Below are 14,166 nucleotides of genomic sequence, written 5' to 3'. Positions count from 1 at the left end.
TAAATTCACTGTTTTTCTTCTTTTTTTCTAATTGCATGAAAGTGTTTGAAAGCGTTTGTTACCTTAGCCGTTTGTTCTTAATGGTTCTTAAATTAAAAAATTAAGATAACTGACTCTAAAGGCGTTTCTGAAGTAGGAAAGGGGCAGAAAAGATCTTGAATGAAACTTGACTATTAAATATCTCAATATTAAACTTGTCTTCTCGTTACCACGCTCAAAAAGGGACAATGAGATAGTATAATTGCCAAAATTAGTGTAGACACAAGTCTTATCCCAATTTCTGAAAAAAAGTACAATTACAAAACTTAAAAAAAATGCTAAGCGGTAGATAGCTTTGGTGATTGTTTTCAAGAACGAGCGCCAGTTTTCACCCTTAGAACTTACCCAAATTCATTATTCCGACCAAGATCCACGACCTTGGTATACTGTTTTGGCTTACTAACCTCTCTTAGATCCCAGAAAATGGTGCTGTTCTTCTATTTTGTGTAAGATATATAAAAAAACTAACAATCACAAGCTCAGATGGGCTGAACTCGCATGTCGGAGTCAAAATAAAAAGGGCCATATTAAAACACATCCATAAACCCAGAAGAAGGGAAAGAAAAAGAAGGAGAAAGAAGAAGAAGAATGGAACTCTGAAGAAGGGAAAACAACATCTTAAACGTTCAGGGGTTATAAAACAAAAATTCATATAAAATCTGCTAAAGAATACATTACCACTTATTGAAAAGTAAGCAGCAGGGAACGAGGGGCCTGAGTCCCTCCGAAATCCTAAACTTTCCCTGATTTCTTGGCACTTCTTATTCAAATTATCAAACTAAATTGCTTTTTTATGTTTGCCTCCCTCCCTCCGTTATGTCTTGAACATAACGTCGGCGTGTCTTCTAGCTGCCAAGTTTTAATAAAATGTCAGCAGCAGGGATAGCATTTACCTTGAGCTAGAAAGTTCATAAGAATATTGGTATGTAGTGAGATATAACTAAGACATTTTGGGCATCTGTTTAATGGTAAACTGAAAGTAGTGAATTTTGTTTCCCCGCACGTAGTTAAGGTTTAACTCAATGATTCCTTAGAAGTTTCTACTAAAACGTCTTCTGTGGGTTCACTTATAACTCAATCACTAGTACTGTTGCACCATGTATGTGTACTATTTTATGTATTTACATTGATAGGAATTATTGAGGAATAAAGCAGTGCCGTGATTTCGTGATGATCGGGGGTGGGGGGGGGGGGGCCAAAGTTGGAGCCAATTTTCCCAAATCAAGCGAAAATGACAGTAAAAATTGAAAAATTAGCCACATAGAAACACAAAAGTAAAAAATATATTAAAGAATAGTGACCTGTTTCTGTGGATGCTTGAATTATGGAGGCTTATCTTAGTTTCCTCAAAATTTTTGGAGAAACTAAATTTCAGCTGAGACGCAGTGACGACAGTGACGATTGTTGTATTTGGAAAAAGCATTTAATAAAAGTATACTTCTTTTTTTTATATCTGATTTCCGGAATATAAGTAACCTTAATTGATATTTTGGCCAAAAAATAAAGTTTTTGAGCAGCGAACCGTTTCCAGCGACACCGCACCGAACCTCATCAAGCCAAGCTTAAATCACTGTAATGTAAGACGTTTGAACGTCTTACATTACAGTGATTAACATTACAGTGATTTACAGTGATCTTACATTACAGCACTACTGTAGTGCTCTGTCTCGAGTTTTGATACATGTTTGTAAAAGGAAGACGGATGAGTTATGTAGCAAGTAATCACAAAAAAATAAAAGAAAAATATCTTGTATGCATCTGAAATATTTTAAGTGCTGAGTATCGTGTGCTTACCTGCACAAGAGAAGGAGGGATAGGAAGACTCGCTAATATCAAGGTTTGTTCTACTTGACAACCTTTGAAAAGTGTGAGAGACCCGATAATTCATTTTGTGTGGCAAAATATCTTTTGTGTCCTTTAAAATATAATTAAATAAAAAAAACAAGTTTTTTAAACTGAAAGTAAGGAGCGACATTAAAGCTTAAAACGAGCAGAAATTATTCCGTATATGAAAGAGGCTTTCCCCTCCTCAACGCCTCGCTCTTTACGCTAAAGTTTTTCATTGTTTGAAAAAAATTGAGTCATAAGATAGTAAAACTTTAGCGTACAGAATGAGGCATTGAGGAGGGGACAGGCCCTGTCATACAAGGACTAAGTTATGTTTGCTTTAGGATTTAATGTTGTTCCTTACATTTAGTTAAATAACTTGTTTTTTTTTATTTATTTTCTGATTGTTTTTTAGTTAATGCGGCTTTTATTTTGTTTCACCGTCATTGAATAAGTAAACAAAATTTGCATAAAAATTTTTCTTTTCTTTTGCTAAATGGCTGTCTCTAAATTTGGTTCTGACGTAATTTGCGAATTAACTTACGTAACGAACTTTTATATTCGTATATTTCTCTTCTGGCAAAAAATACGAAGTTGCAGATTTTTGCAGATATGAGCTTGAAACCTATGTAATAGGGTTTTCTGATACGTTGAATCTGACGGTGTGATTTTCATTAAATTCTTTCACTTGTAGGGGATGTTTCTTTCCTCTTTAGAAAGCCCGGTAAATTTTCTCAGGCTCGTAGCCTTTGATGAGTAACACTAAACTTAATAAAATTTATATATTTAGAATCGGCATTATAAGCCCATTATTTTGATACAATTTATTGACATCAAAATTCCGGTTTTAAAAGTTTCGATTACTATTGTGCCGTATCACTTGTTTTTTTTATTGTTTTTTTTATTACGTATATGATATTATGTATATGAGGGGCTTCTCCCCTTAGTCAATACTACGCTCTTTACGTTAAAAGTTAAAATCTTGTTTAATTCACAAACCCCTGAATCACAAAGGCCGTTTAATTAGAATAAATAGCTCTTTTGAAAGCACTAGAAAAAACTGTAGCGTGAAGAGCGAGGTATTGACTTGGGGCAGACCCCCCTCATATACGTAATAATTTCTGTTCGTTTTAAGTTCTAATGTTGCTTCTTACTTTCAGTTGAAAAAACTTGTTTTTTTTTTAAATTTAATTTCTGATCGTTTTTTAAATAATGCTTGGAAATCCGGTGCCCCCGTAATAAAAATGTCCCTTACCCCAAAGAAACATCCTCCACGGAAAGATTCTCCCGAGTAATTGCCTCCTCCAGCCCCCCCCCCCACCAGAAAAAAATCCTTCCTGAAAATGTCTGTATACTTCCCAATAACCAAAACAATATGTAAGCAATGGGCAAAGTTCATAACTTGCAGCCCTACCCCGGGGAACTGTGGGGGATTAAGTCATCCTAAAAGACATATTTATTAAATTTTCGACTATTTTGAACAAAATGGCTATCTCAAAATTTTGATCGAGTGACTTTGGGAAAAATTAACATGGAAGGGGACCTAGTTGCCCTCCATTTTTTTTGGTCGCTTTGAAAGAACGCAAAAGCTTTGAATTTCCGTTCCAATGAGCTCTCCTACGATATTATAGGACCACTGGGTAAACACGGTTACCCCTGGGAAAAAAAACAAATAAACACGCATCCGTGATCTTTCTTCTGGCAAAAAATGGAAAATTCCATATTTTTGTAGATAGGAGCTTGAAACCTCTACAGCAGGGTTCTCTGATACGCTAAATATGATGGTGTGATTTTCATTAAGGTTCTATAACTTCTAGGTGGTTTTTCCCCTTTTTTCGAAAATAAGCCAAATTTTCTCAGGCGCGTAACTTTTGATGGGTAAGATTAAACTTGATGAAACTTATATATTTGAAATCACAATTAAAATCTGATTCTTTTGATGTATGTATTGGTATCAAAATTCCGTTTTTTAGACTTTCGGTTACCATTGAGCCGGGTCGCTCCTTACTTACAGTTCGTTACCACGAACTGTTTGATAAAAGGAATTTTTGAGTGGAATCGAATTTTTTCGTAATTAGTTTTTTTATCAAACCAGGGTAAAATTTCTATGTTTCAGGTAGTATAAAACTAGGGTATTTTTACATCCCGAGTATTAATTGCCGTTTTTAACAGAGAAACAAGCAAGTTGTTCAGCAAATAGCTACAAAAAAGATAAATAAATACCGAAATCTCCCGTGCATAACAGCACATACCTGCACAGGGTTGATGATTCTCCTCTTGAGATTGGCTCAAAACACTGCCCAAAACTTACTGCTTAAAACTACGTTTTTGAAAATTTTTGTAACCTTTGCAAAGGCTTACAGCCAACAAGTTCAACTCCTGGAAGATGTATTTATTTTGATTTCTTAAGGATTCTGTGTTTGGTCGTCTTGGAGATGTAGAGCAAAAGTCTAGGATTTGTTCCGTGACGTTAGACGAACTTCCTCGAAAAGTGTCTCGTCTTCCTAATCTTGTCATAGAAAAGAATCCCTCAACTGGCCACTCACGAGTTGTTTCACAATCTAAAATGGGTAAGCAAACCTTGCTTAATTTAGTTAGTGACTTCTTTTTTATATGCAGTAAAATATTAAAAAAGAGCTCTTTGGACTGAATCGACTTTGTTATCTTCATCGTCTATGTGTTGAAATAAAAGATCTTCGAAATAGAGTATCAGGTACTGACATCGTATTTTACTTTTAAATAATAAATAGATCTATTGAATTTCATAAGGCCTGTTCACAATAAGATTCTACTAAAAAGATCTAGCTATCGGTAATTTAAGCCAATAAGATTTTAATATTATTTTCTGATTGGCTGAAAATTTGTACGAGAAATTCTGTTGAAAAAAACTAAGGCTTGGTATTGACATATTTCGTTGTATATGGGGCTGTAGATAGTTTCTTAGGCCTGTTAATATATATTTTTGTCTTATTTTAATCATCTGTAGAATTACTGGACCTTACAACTATGCTGAACAGAATTGATGGGACGACTTTGGGGAAAAGGGGGCTTGTTGCTCTCCAATCTTTTTGGCCACTTAAAAAGGGCACTAGAAGTGTTAATTCCCGTTCGAATGTGCCCTTTCCCAATATTCTGGGACTGTTAGTTCGATGTGGTCACCCCTAACCTGGGAATAACAAAAAAAGACAGGGGCTTGGAACTTCTTTAGTAGGATTTTCTGATACGCTGAATCTAATGGTGTTTCATTAAGATTGATTTTTAGGGGTTGTTTCCCCCTTTTTTCGAAAATCTGGCAAATTTTTTCAGGCTCGTAGCTTTTGATGGGTATGACTAAATGAATGAATCTTTTATATTTCAAATTAGCGTAATGAGCCAATTGTTTGATGTATCTATTGATATCAAAATTCCGTTTTTTAGAATTCTGTAACTATTGAGCCATATTTGAACTGTTTGAAATGTCGCTTCAAGTATCCTTAGAACCAGATTTTGCTTAGTTCTAAGTTTTAGTGAAAAGCAAGATGAATGAGACCAAAAGACAAAAAACTGTAAGTTGTCTTAATTTTTTGTTGACAAAAGATTCCCAGTCCTTGTGAAATAATCAAAGGTTAAGGAGTTTCTGAATTCGAATCAATGTAAGGCTAATAAAAGTTTTAGAATATCATAAACGTAATTTCTTTCATTGATCAAAAAGAATATTAAAACACGAAGTAAAAAATTTAAATTAAAAAATATGGTGTTATTTTTGTTTCTGAAACACAGGGGGCAGGAAATATAGCTTAGCAAGTTAATAATCTTGGCGCGCTGAAACAAAACATTATACAACAATCCAGCTCCAAATTATATGATTTGCAAAGGAAAAGAAATCTTCTTTTTGTGCATATTTTAAATCTAAGGAGTTTTAACATAACATTCTAGAAGAAACTCCGGTAATAACCTCAGGAATATTCGGTTGCAAAAACTTATGATTTTTCACACAGACAAGTGAATGCCAAACGCCTTGGTGTTGTGAGACATTATTCGAGTATTGGAGATACACTGACAGTAATGTTGCAAATTTGTTTCGTTTCTGGATTGTATGACTCTTTTTAAAAGATTTAGCTATGCGGAGTCTTTGATACGGAGCTATACGCAGTCTAAAGATTTAGCTATACGGAGTCTTTGGCTCTTGGATATAGTTATACGGATTTAGCTAAACGGAGTCTTTCATACGGAGCTATACGGAGTCTAAAGATTTATTTAGGCGGAGTCTTTGGCTCTTAGATATAATTATACGGATTTAGCTATACGGAGTCTCTGATACGAAGCTATACGGAGTCTAAAGATTTAGTTATATGGAGTCTTTGGCTCTTAGATACGAAGAGTAGGAAAAGGATGTCACTTTTTGTAGCTGATGGGTGACAGGTTTCCAAATTTCTTGCTTTTTGGGATTCCAGCCAAAACGAAAGGCAGGACATACTCAAATGTGCTGGGAAGAGATCATATGAAAGGATTAAATAAAATTTGGAACTTCATAAGAGGAAGTAAAGAATGAAGATGTGAACAGAGTGGGGTGGATAAGGAGCGTTCATAGCTGCAGTGGTTTCGGATGGTCTGGTTTGGCGGTGAGTTATCAGTAGTAGGAGCAATATTAACTGAGTGGTGGAACCAGGTCTGCCACCTGCATATTTATTATGTCCAAAGGATATATTTGAAGCTTCTGAGGTAAAGCCGTTTCACGCTTATTTTGGCCGTAAATTGGACACGCTTTTGCTAAAGGGTCCTTTTTGTCAAACCTGTTTTTGCTTGTTTTCGACTTTTGTTAAATGTTATTAGTATTTGGAAAAGGAGAGTATTAACTTGAAGATAGATGATTTCTACGCCAAAAGTTTTGATGTACAGACTCTATTGTCTCATGATAAACAATAGAAATGCCCGAATGTTGGACATACTGAAGATGGTTGAACTACTATTTCAAATACCAAAGGCAATATTATTAGGCTACTGTTCTTTTTTTCTTGTTTTTTGTTGATTCATTATAGTTTTTATTGCATATTTAGAACAATTGCGTAGTGTTGGGGTTCCACCCCTTTGTGTCTTTTCTTTTCAGATAAATGACCTGGTTTTGTTCAGTAATTACATTTGCTTAGATTTGCCTATAGTATTATTTTCAATGCCAATTTAAAAGTCTCGTTGCTAAGCTATAGTTGTTTGCAAGAAGTAAGCTTTGAACTAAATTCTATTTTGGACTTCCTGGTTTGAGTTATTGAATAACTTTAGCTAAGAAACTAGAATTGGTTTTGAATAGGGATTGAGAGGATTGGCTGGGCCAAGCGAAGGTCCACCCCTATGAACAGTTGCTGTAAAGAATATTATTTTTGAATAAATCTGCATTTAGACCCCGTTCGGGGAAACATTTTTTTTTTTTATTATAAGTGACCGTTGGAAGAATACAAGTAAGGTATTTTCTACAAAGTGTGTACTAGTTTTCCTGGAGCCCAGACAGGGTACGAATAGAGTTATGAGATACCGTCATTATTATATTGACAGGGGGGTTTGTTACCTCCAAGGAGAGAGTTAAAGATTTTCTAGTGGTAACCCAAGGCGGGTACAGTTGGCCTTAGAAAGTGGCCATTTGACCCCTCGATCGCGTTATCATACCCTGGGACAGGGCATACTGTAAATAGTACCAAACCCGATATTTGCAGAACCGGTGTGGTAGATGCGGGTATCACATAATTTGGGGCCGGGGCTTTCCCCTCCAATAAGTGGTGACACCCGTACATTACCACGCCAATACTGGTGGCATTGTAGCTTACCACTATAACACTGGTGGCATCGTGGCCCACCGGTATAATATTGGTGGCGAAATACACGAACACGTAGTATTTATGTATAGTTACATTTTCTATTGATAAACAAATAAATATGACCTGAATATAAGACCTAACGAAGCGAAGGTTTAAAAAAAAAAACACATCAAAGTTACTAGAATCAAACATGGGAACCAAATAAAAAGTAGATAAAAATTATTTTTTTTCTGTCAATTTTGGCTTGGGATTATTGGGAGCTCTCTGTAGTGTGTTTCTCGATCATTAGTACGTTTTCCTGTCCTCAAATGTTTAAATTTGGTCTAGTCCTTTTAATTGGTGTTTTCCTGTCCTGTTTCCTGTTGTCCTGTCCTCAAATGTTTAAATTTGGCCTAGACCTTTTTTTTTAGTGTTTTCCTGTCCTCAAATGTTAAAGTTTGGTCTAGTCCTTTTTTTTGGTGTTCTATACTCAGGTTTCTATGATATTGGTTCGGAAGCTCCATGGTCAGACAAAGAACAGAAACTACTTATCGGTGGCATGTTGTGTTTTTCTTTCTTCAAAACTTTGCCGTAGGCTGAAAATTTGATGGATTCTAAGTCTCGAAAGATATATGTGTTTATTAATTGACTGGTGATTTGATTTTTCTGCGGAGGGAGGCGGAAGAAGGCTGTTTTTAATGTTACTTGTAGGAGGTTGTGGTTTGTGGTATGGGTGTTATGGAAATCTGTATTTTTATATTTTTTCGTTAGTTATTACTGGATCAGAGTTGATGAAACTGGCTAGTATCTTATGCTGCGCGCCAGCAAAAATATCAATTTCTCATTAATGCAGCATTTGTATTTTGTAAAAATTGTTTTTCTGTTTGTGGATAAGGAAACCTTAACCTATGGGTTTCCTCGATATTTTGTAGTGGTTTAAATTTATTTCAAAACGTATCAGGTGTTTATGCTGGACGCCAGCAAAAATATCAGTTTTTCATAAGTGCAGCATTGTTTTTCTGTTTGTGGTTAAGGAAACTTAAATGTATGGATTTCCTCGATATTTTGTGGTGCTTTAAATTTATTTCAAAACGTATGACAGCTCAAGAAAGTCTGTTTCAAGGAAAAGTATCATCTATTATCTCCCCCTGAGACACGTTATGACATCATCACCTCTTAGTAGCCGCCGGGTTTTCTTTCTGGTAACTTCACTGTAGTCTTCGCACAAATTCTGCTGTATTTCATCTCACACCGATTTTTCTTTCTCTTTTTGGGATATAACACAGGAAGCGATTTCCATAGTTTCTAGATGATAATTAGTTGCTTAATCAATTAACCCCTATTAATTAATTCTACGAACCGTAAATGGTGCTCAAGACAGCTATTTTTGCGTTGGTATAAGAAGTTTCCTATATCTTCTTTATATGTATTACATAGATCTTTTTTTTTCTAGTTTCTGACCAGAAGGAAATATCAGCCAAAAATAGAATTGGTTCAATGAGTCATAAGCTAGATTTAGGTTCTGTAAGTAGTTTTATCCATTTATTTTTATCCTCTATGTACTTTTATCTGTTTTTTTTTACCGTAGAAACTTGTGCATTATTAATATTTTCCTCGATTTTCCGTAAAGCAGGGGCAATAGTTACCCTTTATGCTGTAATCTAAGGAGAGAAAAAAAACTAGATTGTGTCGTTGGCAGGGGCGGATCCAGGATTTTTTTAAGGGGGGGGGGCAAAATATGTTGATCCGATAAACTTGCGTTAGGAGCAAGTTTAATTAACGCAAACTTGGGTTAATTAAGTAAATTACACTACTTTAAACCTCGTTAGGGAGGGGGCGCCCCCTGAATCCGCCACTGGTTCTTGGCTTCATGGTTTATTCTTGAACTAAGTTTGGAAAGTTCTATTGTAAAAGCCTCCCTGACTTAATAATATAGAATATAACATGAATTTATTAATAATATATATATAAAATAACATATTAATGATGTTTAATATAATGTAATAAATATAGTACATATACTAATAGTAATATAATATATATTTACTGGTTCGAATTGTTGGTAGGTAACATAAGTGCCTTAAATATATAAGAAGCATACTTATTAAACACTTAATAAACAGCTTTGAAATAGAAGTAATTAGAACCTTTAAAATGTGTAACACTTAAAACAGAGTTAGAAATAGAAGTAATGGCTAAAGTATGAATTGGCAAACTACATTTTTTTTTCAAAATTAATTTGCCTATAGATACAAAAGCTCATAATGTAGAGGAAGGGTCTCTCCTCTTCACTTTTTCTATTTACTTATTGCCTTTTTGGAAAGCCTGAACTGTAAAGATTTTTTGGACTTTGTTCTTGCATACAGCACAATGTATACCACGTACAACGTAAACAACGTATGAAATAACCATATCTAGTTTCGAAACATTGTGTAGGTTACAATTACGTGTTAGAACACTTATAATGTTTCAAATTAAAGTTTTGTGTAAAGTTATGCTTCAGTTAAGAGTTAAAGTTGTTGATAATTTCTTTTTTCCTTTAGTGTTTTGCAATTAATAAGTCTATAACACTATCTAATAGTATTATGCTTAAGGTATAAGCACTTGTTTTCTGATTTTTTTTGGTGTATTTCTTATCACTTGTTGCTTATCGATTTCCTATCAGCGCCTGCGTCGACTTGTCCGCTTGAACGTCCTATTTTTTTCAGTCATTAGAAAAAAAAGTCTAATAGAAAAACATGCTATTTCAATTAAAATAGAAAGCAGTATTAAAACATGAAACTAGCATCACGTTTTTTCAGGGGCGGATCCAGGATTTTTCTAGGGGGGGGCAAAATAGGTTGTTCCGATAAACTTGCGTTTGTAGCAAGTTTAATTAACGCTAACTTTAGTTAATTAAGTAAATTACACTACTTTAAACTACCCCCCTAGATCGCCACTGCGATTAGTGTTGCTTACTCTTCATCCTAAAATAGTACATTACTAAAATCATTTTTTCTGTCCTTTTCACTTTTCATGCTAGATAGTTGCCTCTGTAGTTATAGCATGTCTAAATGTGCTCTATTTACAAATTGAAAAAAAATTAATTTCTTTCTTCTTCAAACTCCTTGTGATATTTTTGTGTTTGTCGTCGAGAAAGAGAATGAGGGATTTCGCCAAGTGAAGCCCAGCAAATATTAATGAAGCTATATATACTTCACTTTCATACTTTTCAGCTCAATTGCAAAAAAAAATTGTATTTAGTTTAGTTTTTGTATTCCTTTAAAGAACGATGAGTGTTTTAGCTTAACGAGGTGCAATGAAATATAAAAGATATTTTCAAACCTTATATAGGAGTAATTTATCTGGTTTGGACGCCTGCTTTGTTGACTCTAAAATATAAAAGTATGCAATATAAATAACAGAAATATAAAAATACGGTGACGCTGTTTTTTCCAAAGGCAGTGATCAAAATATGACGACTTTCTTTATGAAATAAGATTTAACTAGAAAAATTGAAAGACTTCCACTCTGGAATTACTTGCGTCCCCCAAAAATGAAGAGGAAAGAAAATGCCTCCCCTCACCTAAATCGTGATTTTGTATACATTGAAAAATTGGTTTTTGTTTGTTTAAAAGTCAGTTTTTCCCACTTCCGATTTCGCCTAAATGTTTGACACAAAAGCGCGGCAAACCTGAGGAAACTAGTTATTGTTACAGTAGTTGGAAGTAGATTGTCTATGTTCTATTTTTTTTACAGACCAAAAGTTTTGTTAAATTTTACAACTTAATATTTCATTTCACGGTTTAACATGGCAACACTGGCAAGCATGGCACTTCTCTAAAAACTTATTGGTTTTGAAATAACCAAAAGAAAAATCATAGAAATTGCAGTTTTCAGATATGAAATGACCTAAGATAGAATTATTAAGGAAACTGTTACTCACATATATTGTTAAAGGCAGCTTAAGTGGCGTTCACATTCACGTCTAGCTAGAATCTCATGTCTAGACACGTGTCTGACCAGAAATCAATATCTAGACATCTACCGTTCTCAAGAAGAATTCAGTGCTTAGCTTAAACTACAAATTAGTTTCAAATGGATTACAGTCGTCATTTCTAGCCAATCAAGAGAGCTTATGCGGGCTAAACTTTCAAAATTATAATCCCTGTTTTTACTGTCACAAGATAATGGAGGAGACAAGACGAAAAATTGTCTTAGTGTGTTTCACTATTATGTCTGGTGTTGCATATTTGCCTAAAACGAAAAAAAAATAATGAGAAAACAAAAATTAAAATTCAGTTTAAAAATATAAACATAGATGATGAAAATAGTGGAACTTGAAACATTCTGATTGGCTGCAATCGAAAATAATAGAATTTGAGTTCTAGAGTCTAGAATTAGATGCTTAGCTGTAACTTCTCTAGCCAAGCACCAGATTTCGCTTGTGAACGGTAGTTGTCTAGTCATTGATTTCTGGTCAGACACGTGTCTAGAAATGGGATTCTAGCTAGACACGCCTGTGAACGCCGCTGGCAACGGCCTGCCCAACATAATTTGTACTACAGGCCATCAAAATTTAACCAATTAGATCATTTACAGAGGTATAACTAAGAATAAATAATGTCAATATATTCCTGGGGGCATGTCTTCATCATTTTTATGTATTAATGTTTATTTATAAATATGGTATGAAGCTGCTGCCGGATTGTTTTAATATTTTATTTTACCGCTGATAGAATGTACATAACCACAATACTAGGGGGTAGGAATGATTATTATCATTCCTACCGTAGTGTTTACTCCATCTGTAGTGTTTGCCAGGTCCACTGTTTTTTATTATGTAGGGTATAAAATTATGGAATAATTTGGAAAATGAAATGAAGAAGACGGAAACTTTTAGTGATTTTAAAGAAAAATTATTAACTAAATATGAATTTTAATTTTGTTTGCTTTGGAGGAGATTTGATTTGATTTAAATTAAGTTGTATTGTTTGTTGGTTGGTGAATGTGACCCCACAGTATGGACATGGCATGTAGTTACTACCCCTGTAGTATTATTATTATTTTATATTTTTTTTCTGTGTTATTACAGTGAATTTAAATGATGTTATATGCATATGTTTTTCTACCTGATTCACCCCACGTCAATTGTTTGGTTTCGGGTGAATCATATCGATTTTTGTATGTAAATTGTTGTTAAAGTTAAATGAACATATTATACCATACCTTGAATAATTAACTCATCTCCACTTAACTCATTTCCATGTTCTTGGGAGATCAGTGCTTCTTCGCATAGTTTTCAAAATGGCTTATTGGACACAGAATTTAAGTAATAGACGGGTTTCTTTTTGTTTTCTTTTTTTTGCACCCCTGAAACAAAAAGTCTTTTTCTCTAAACCAAATTATTTTTAGTCTTTTGCTTTTTATTTTGTTTCTTTCCTTCCATCTACATTTTAATTTTGTAGTACAAACATTTGCTTAATAGTATTCGATCTAAATAAAAGTGTATATTAAAGTGTATAAATTTAATATGCACTTCTGGTGTATATTAAAGTAACCTTTCTTTATAGTGCTTTCTATATCATAATTCTGAGTGACTTTCTGCCTTTTCTTATTTTTGTTTTACTTTCATTTTAGAAGTCGTCATGTTTTGAGACTGGGCAGAGAAAAAGTGTATTTTCAAGGCTTGGAAGATAAGGATCTGGCCATTTTGATAAAGTTTAAATTGTATCAGTTTGTTTTAATAATGTATGTTTGTTAAATTTTGAATAAGGCTGTATTGTTCGATTTTTTTTATAGAAACGAGTGTAAAATTTGATAATTACCAGTATTTGAAAAATAAAGCCAGATGATTTAACATAATGGAAGTTTTTTTTGTAGTAAATACTGGTATTTTTGAGGATATTTCTGAAAAAGCTAGGAAATACAGGGCGTGCAGGAAATCATTTAAATCTTGTTAACTGTAGTTGTTTTGAAAGATTTTGTGATATTTTAGGACTATTTATAAGATTTATATTGCTATGTCAACGCGCTTCCAATTGATCAAATGTACTTACATTTTCATCATATGGATACACAGTTCTGATCCTCACTGACAGCGAGGGGGGGGGGGGTGGGTTGGAGGATTCGAAGATTTTTTGTATAGATGAGGATCAATACTGCAACAAGTTTGCTTTAGGCTTGCATAGCCTAATCTTTTCGCTGGAGGGAATTCTTTGGGTCAATCTTGGAAGGGTAGGGTCAAAATTAGGAATCCATAGAATAAACAGGTTGCAGTTGAAATACTACTACTACTAATAGCAACTCACTGTATTACCAAGCCGCCTGAAGCCAACACAGCTACGTACGGTGATCCTCCATCCCAGTCTATTAAAAACCTCCCTCCTTACACCCTCCCAGGAAGTTCCCGTTTCCCTTAACTCTTTCCTTACGACATCCTCCCACCCTATACCGGGGACTATCCGCTCTCCGTTTAGCCCTAGACGGTTGGCCGAAAAGGACAGTCTTCGGCAATTTGTCGTCCTTCATCTGCAGAACGTTGCCCAGCCATCTC

At 34.4% G+C, this 14,166-nt stretch overlaps 1 protein-coding gene across 1 annotated transcript in view; it reads left to right on the top strand.

Moving 5' to 3' along the window:
- Positions 1–13,473, top strand: part of LOC148950627 (uncharacterized) — a 47,534-nt gene extending 34,061 nt beyond the window's left edge. Inside the window, exons 6-8 of the mRNA XM_089091679.1 lie at positions 4,277–4,436; positions 9,085–9,155; positions 13,251–13,473. Of these exons, the coding sequence (XP_088947805.1) occupies positions 4,277–4,436; positions 9,085–9,155; positions 13,251–13,310 (291 nt within the window). The 3' untranslated portion in view covers positions 13,311–13,473. The remainder of the gene's footprint in view (positions 1–4,276; positions 4,437–9,084; positions 9,156–13,250) is intronic.
- Positions 13,474–14,166: the final 693 nt, after the last annotated feature.

Source organism: Artemia sp. Qi Xiang Cuo, chromosome 7 (genome assembly GCF_049724085.1).
Source record: "Artemia sp. Qi Xiang Cuo chromosome 7, ASM4972408v1, whole genome shotgun sequence".
NCBI classification, from domain to species: domain Eukaryota; kingdom Metazoa; phylum Arthropoda; class Branchiopoda; order Anostraca; family Artemiidae; genus Artemia; species Artemia sp. Qi Xiang Cuo.
The sequence above is the reverse complement of the archived record's forward strand: the minus strand, read 5'-3'. Positions and strand labels throughout refer to the sequence as shown.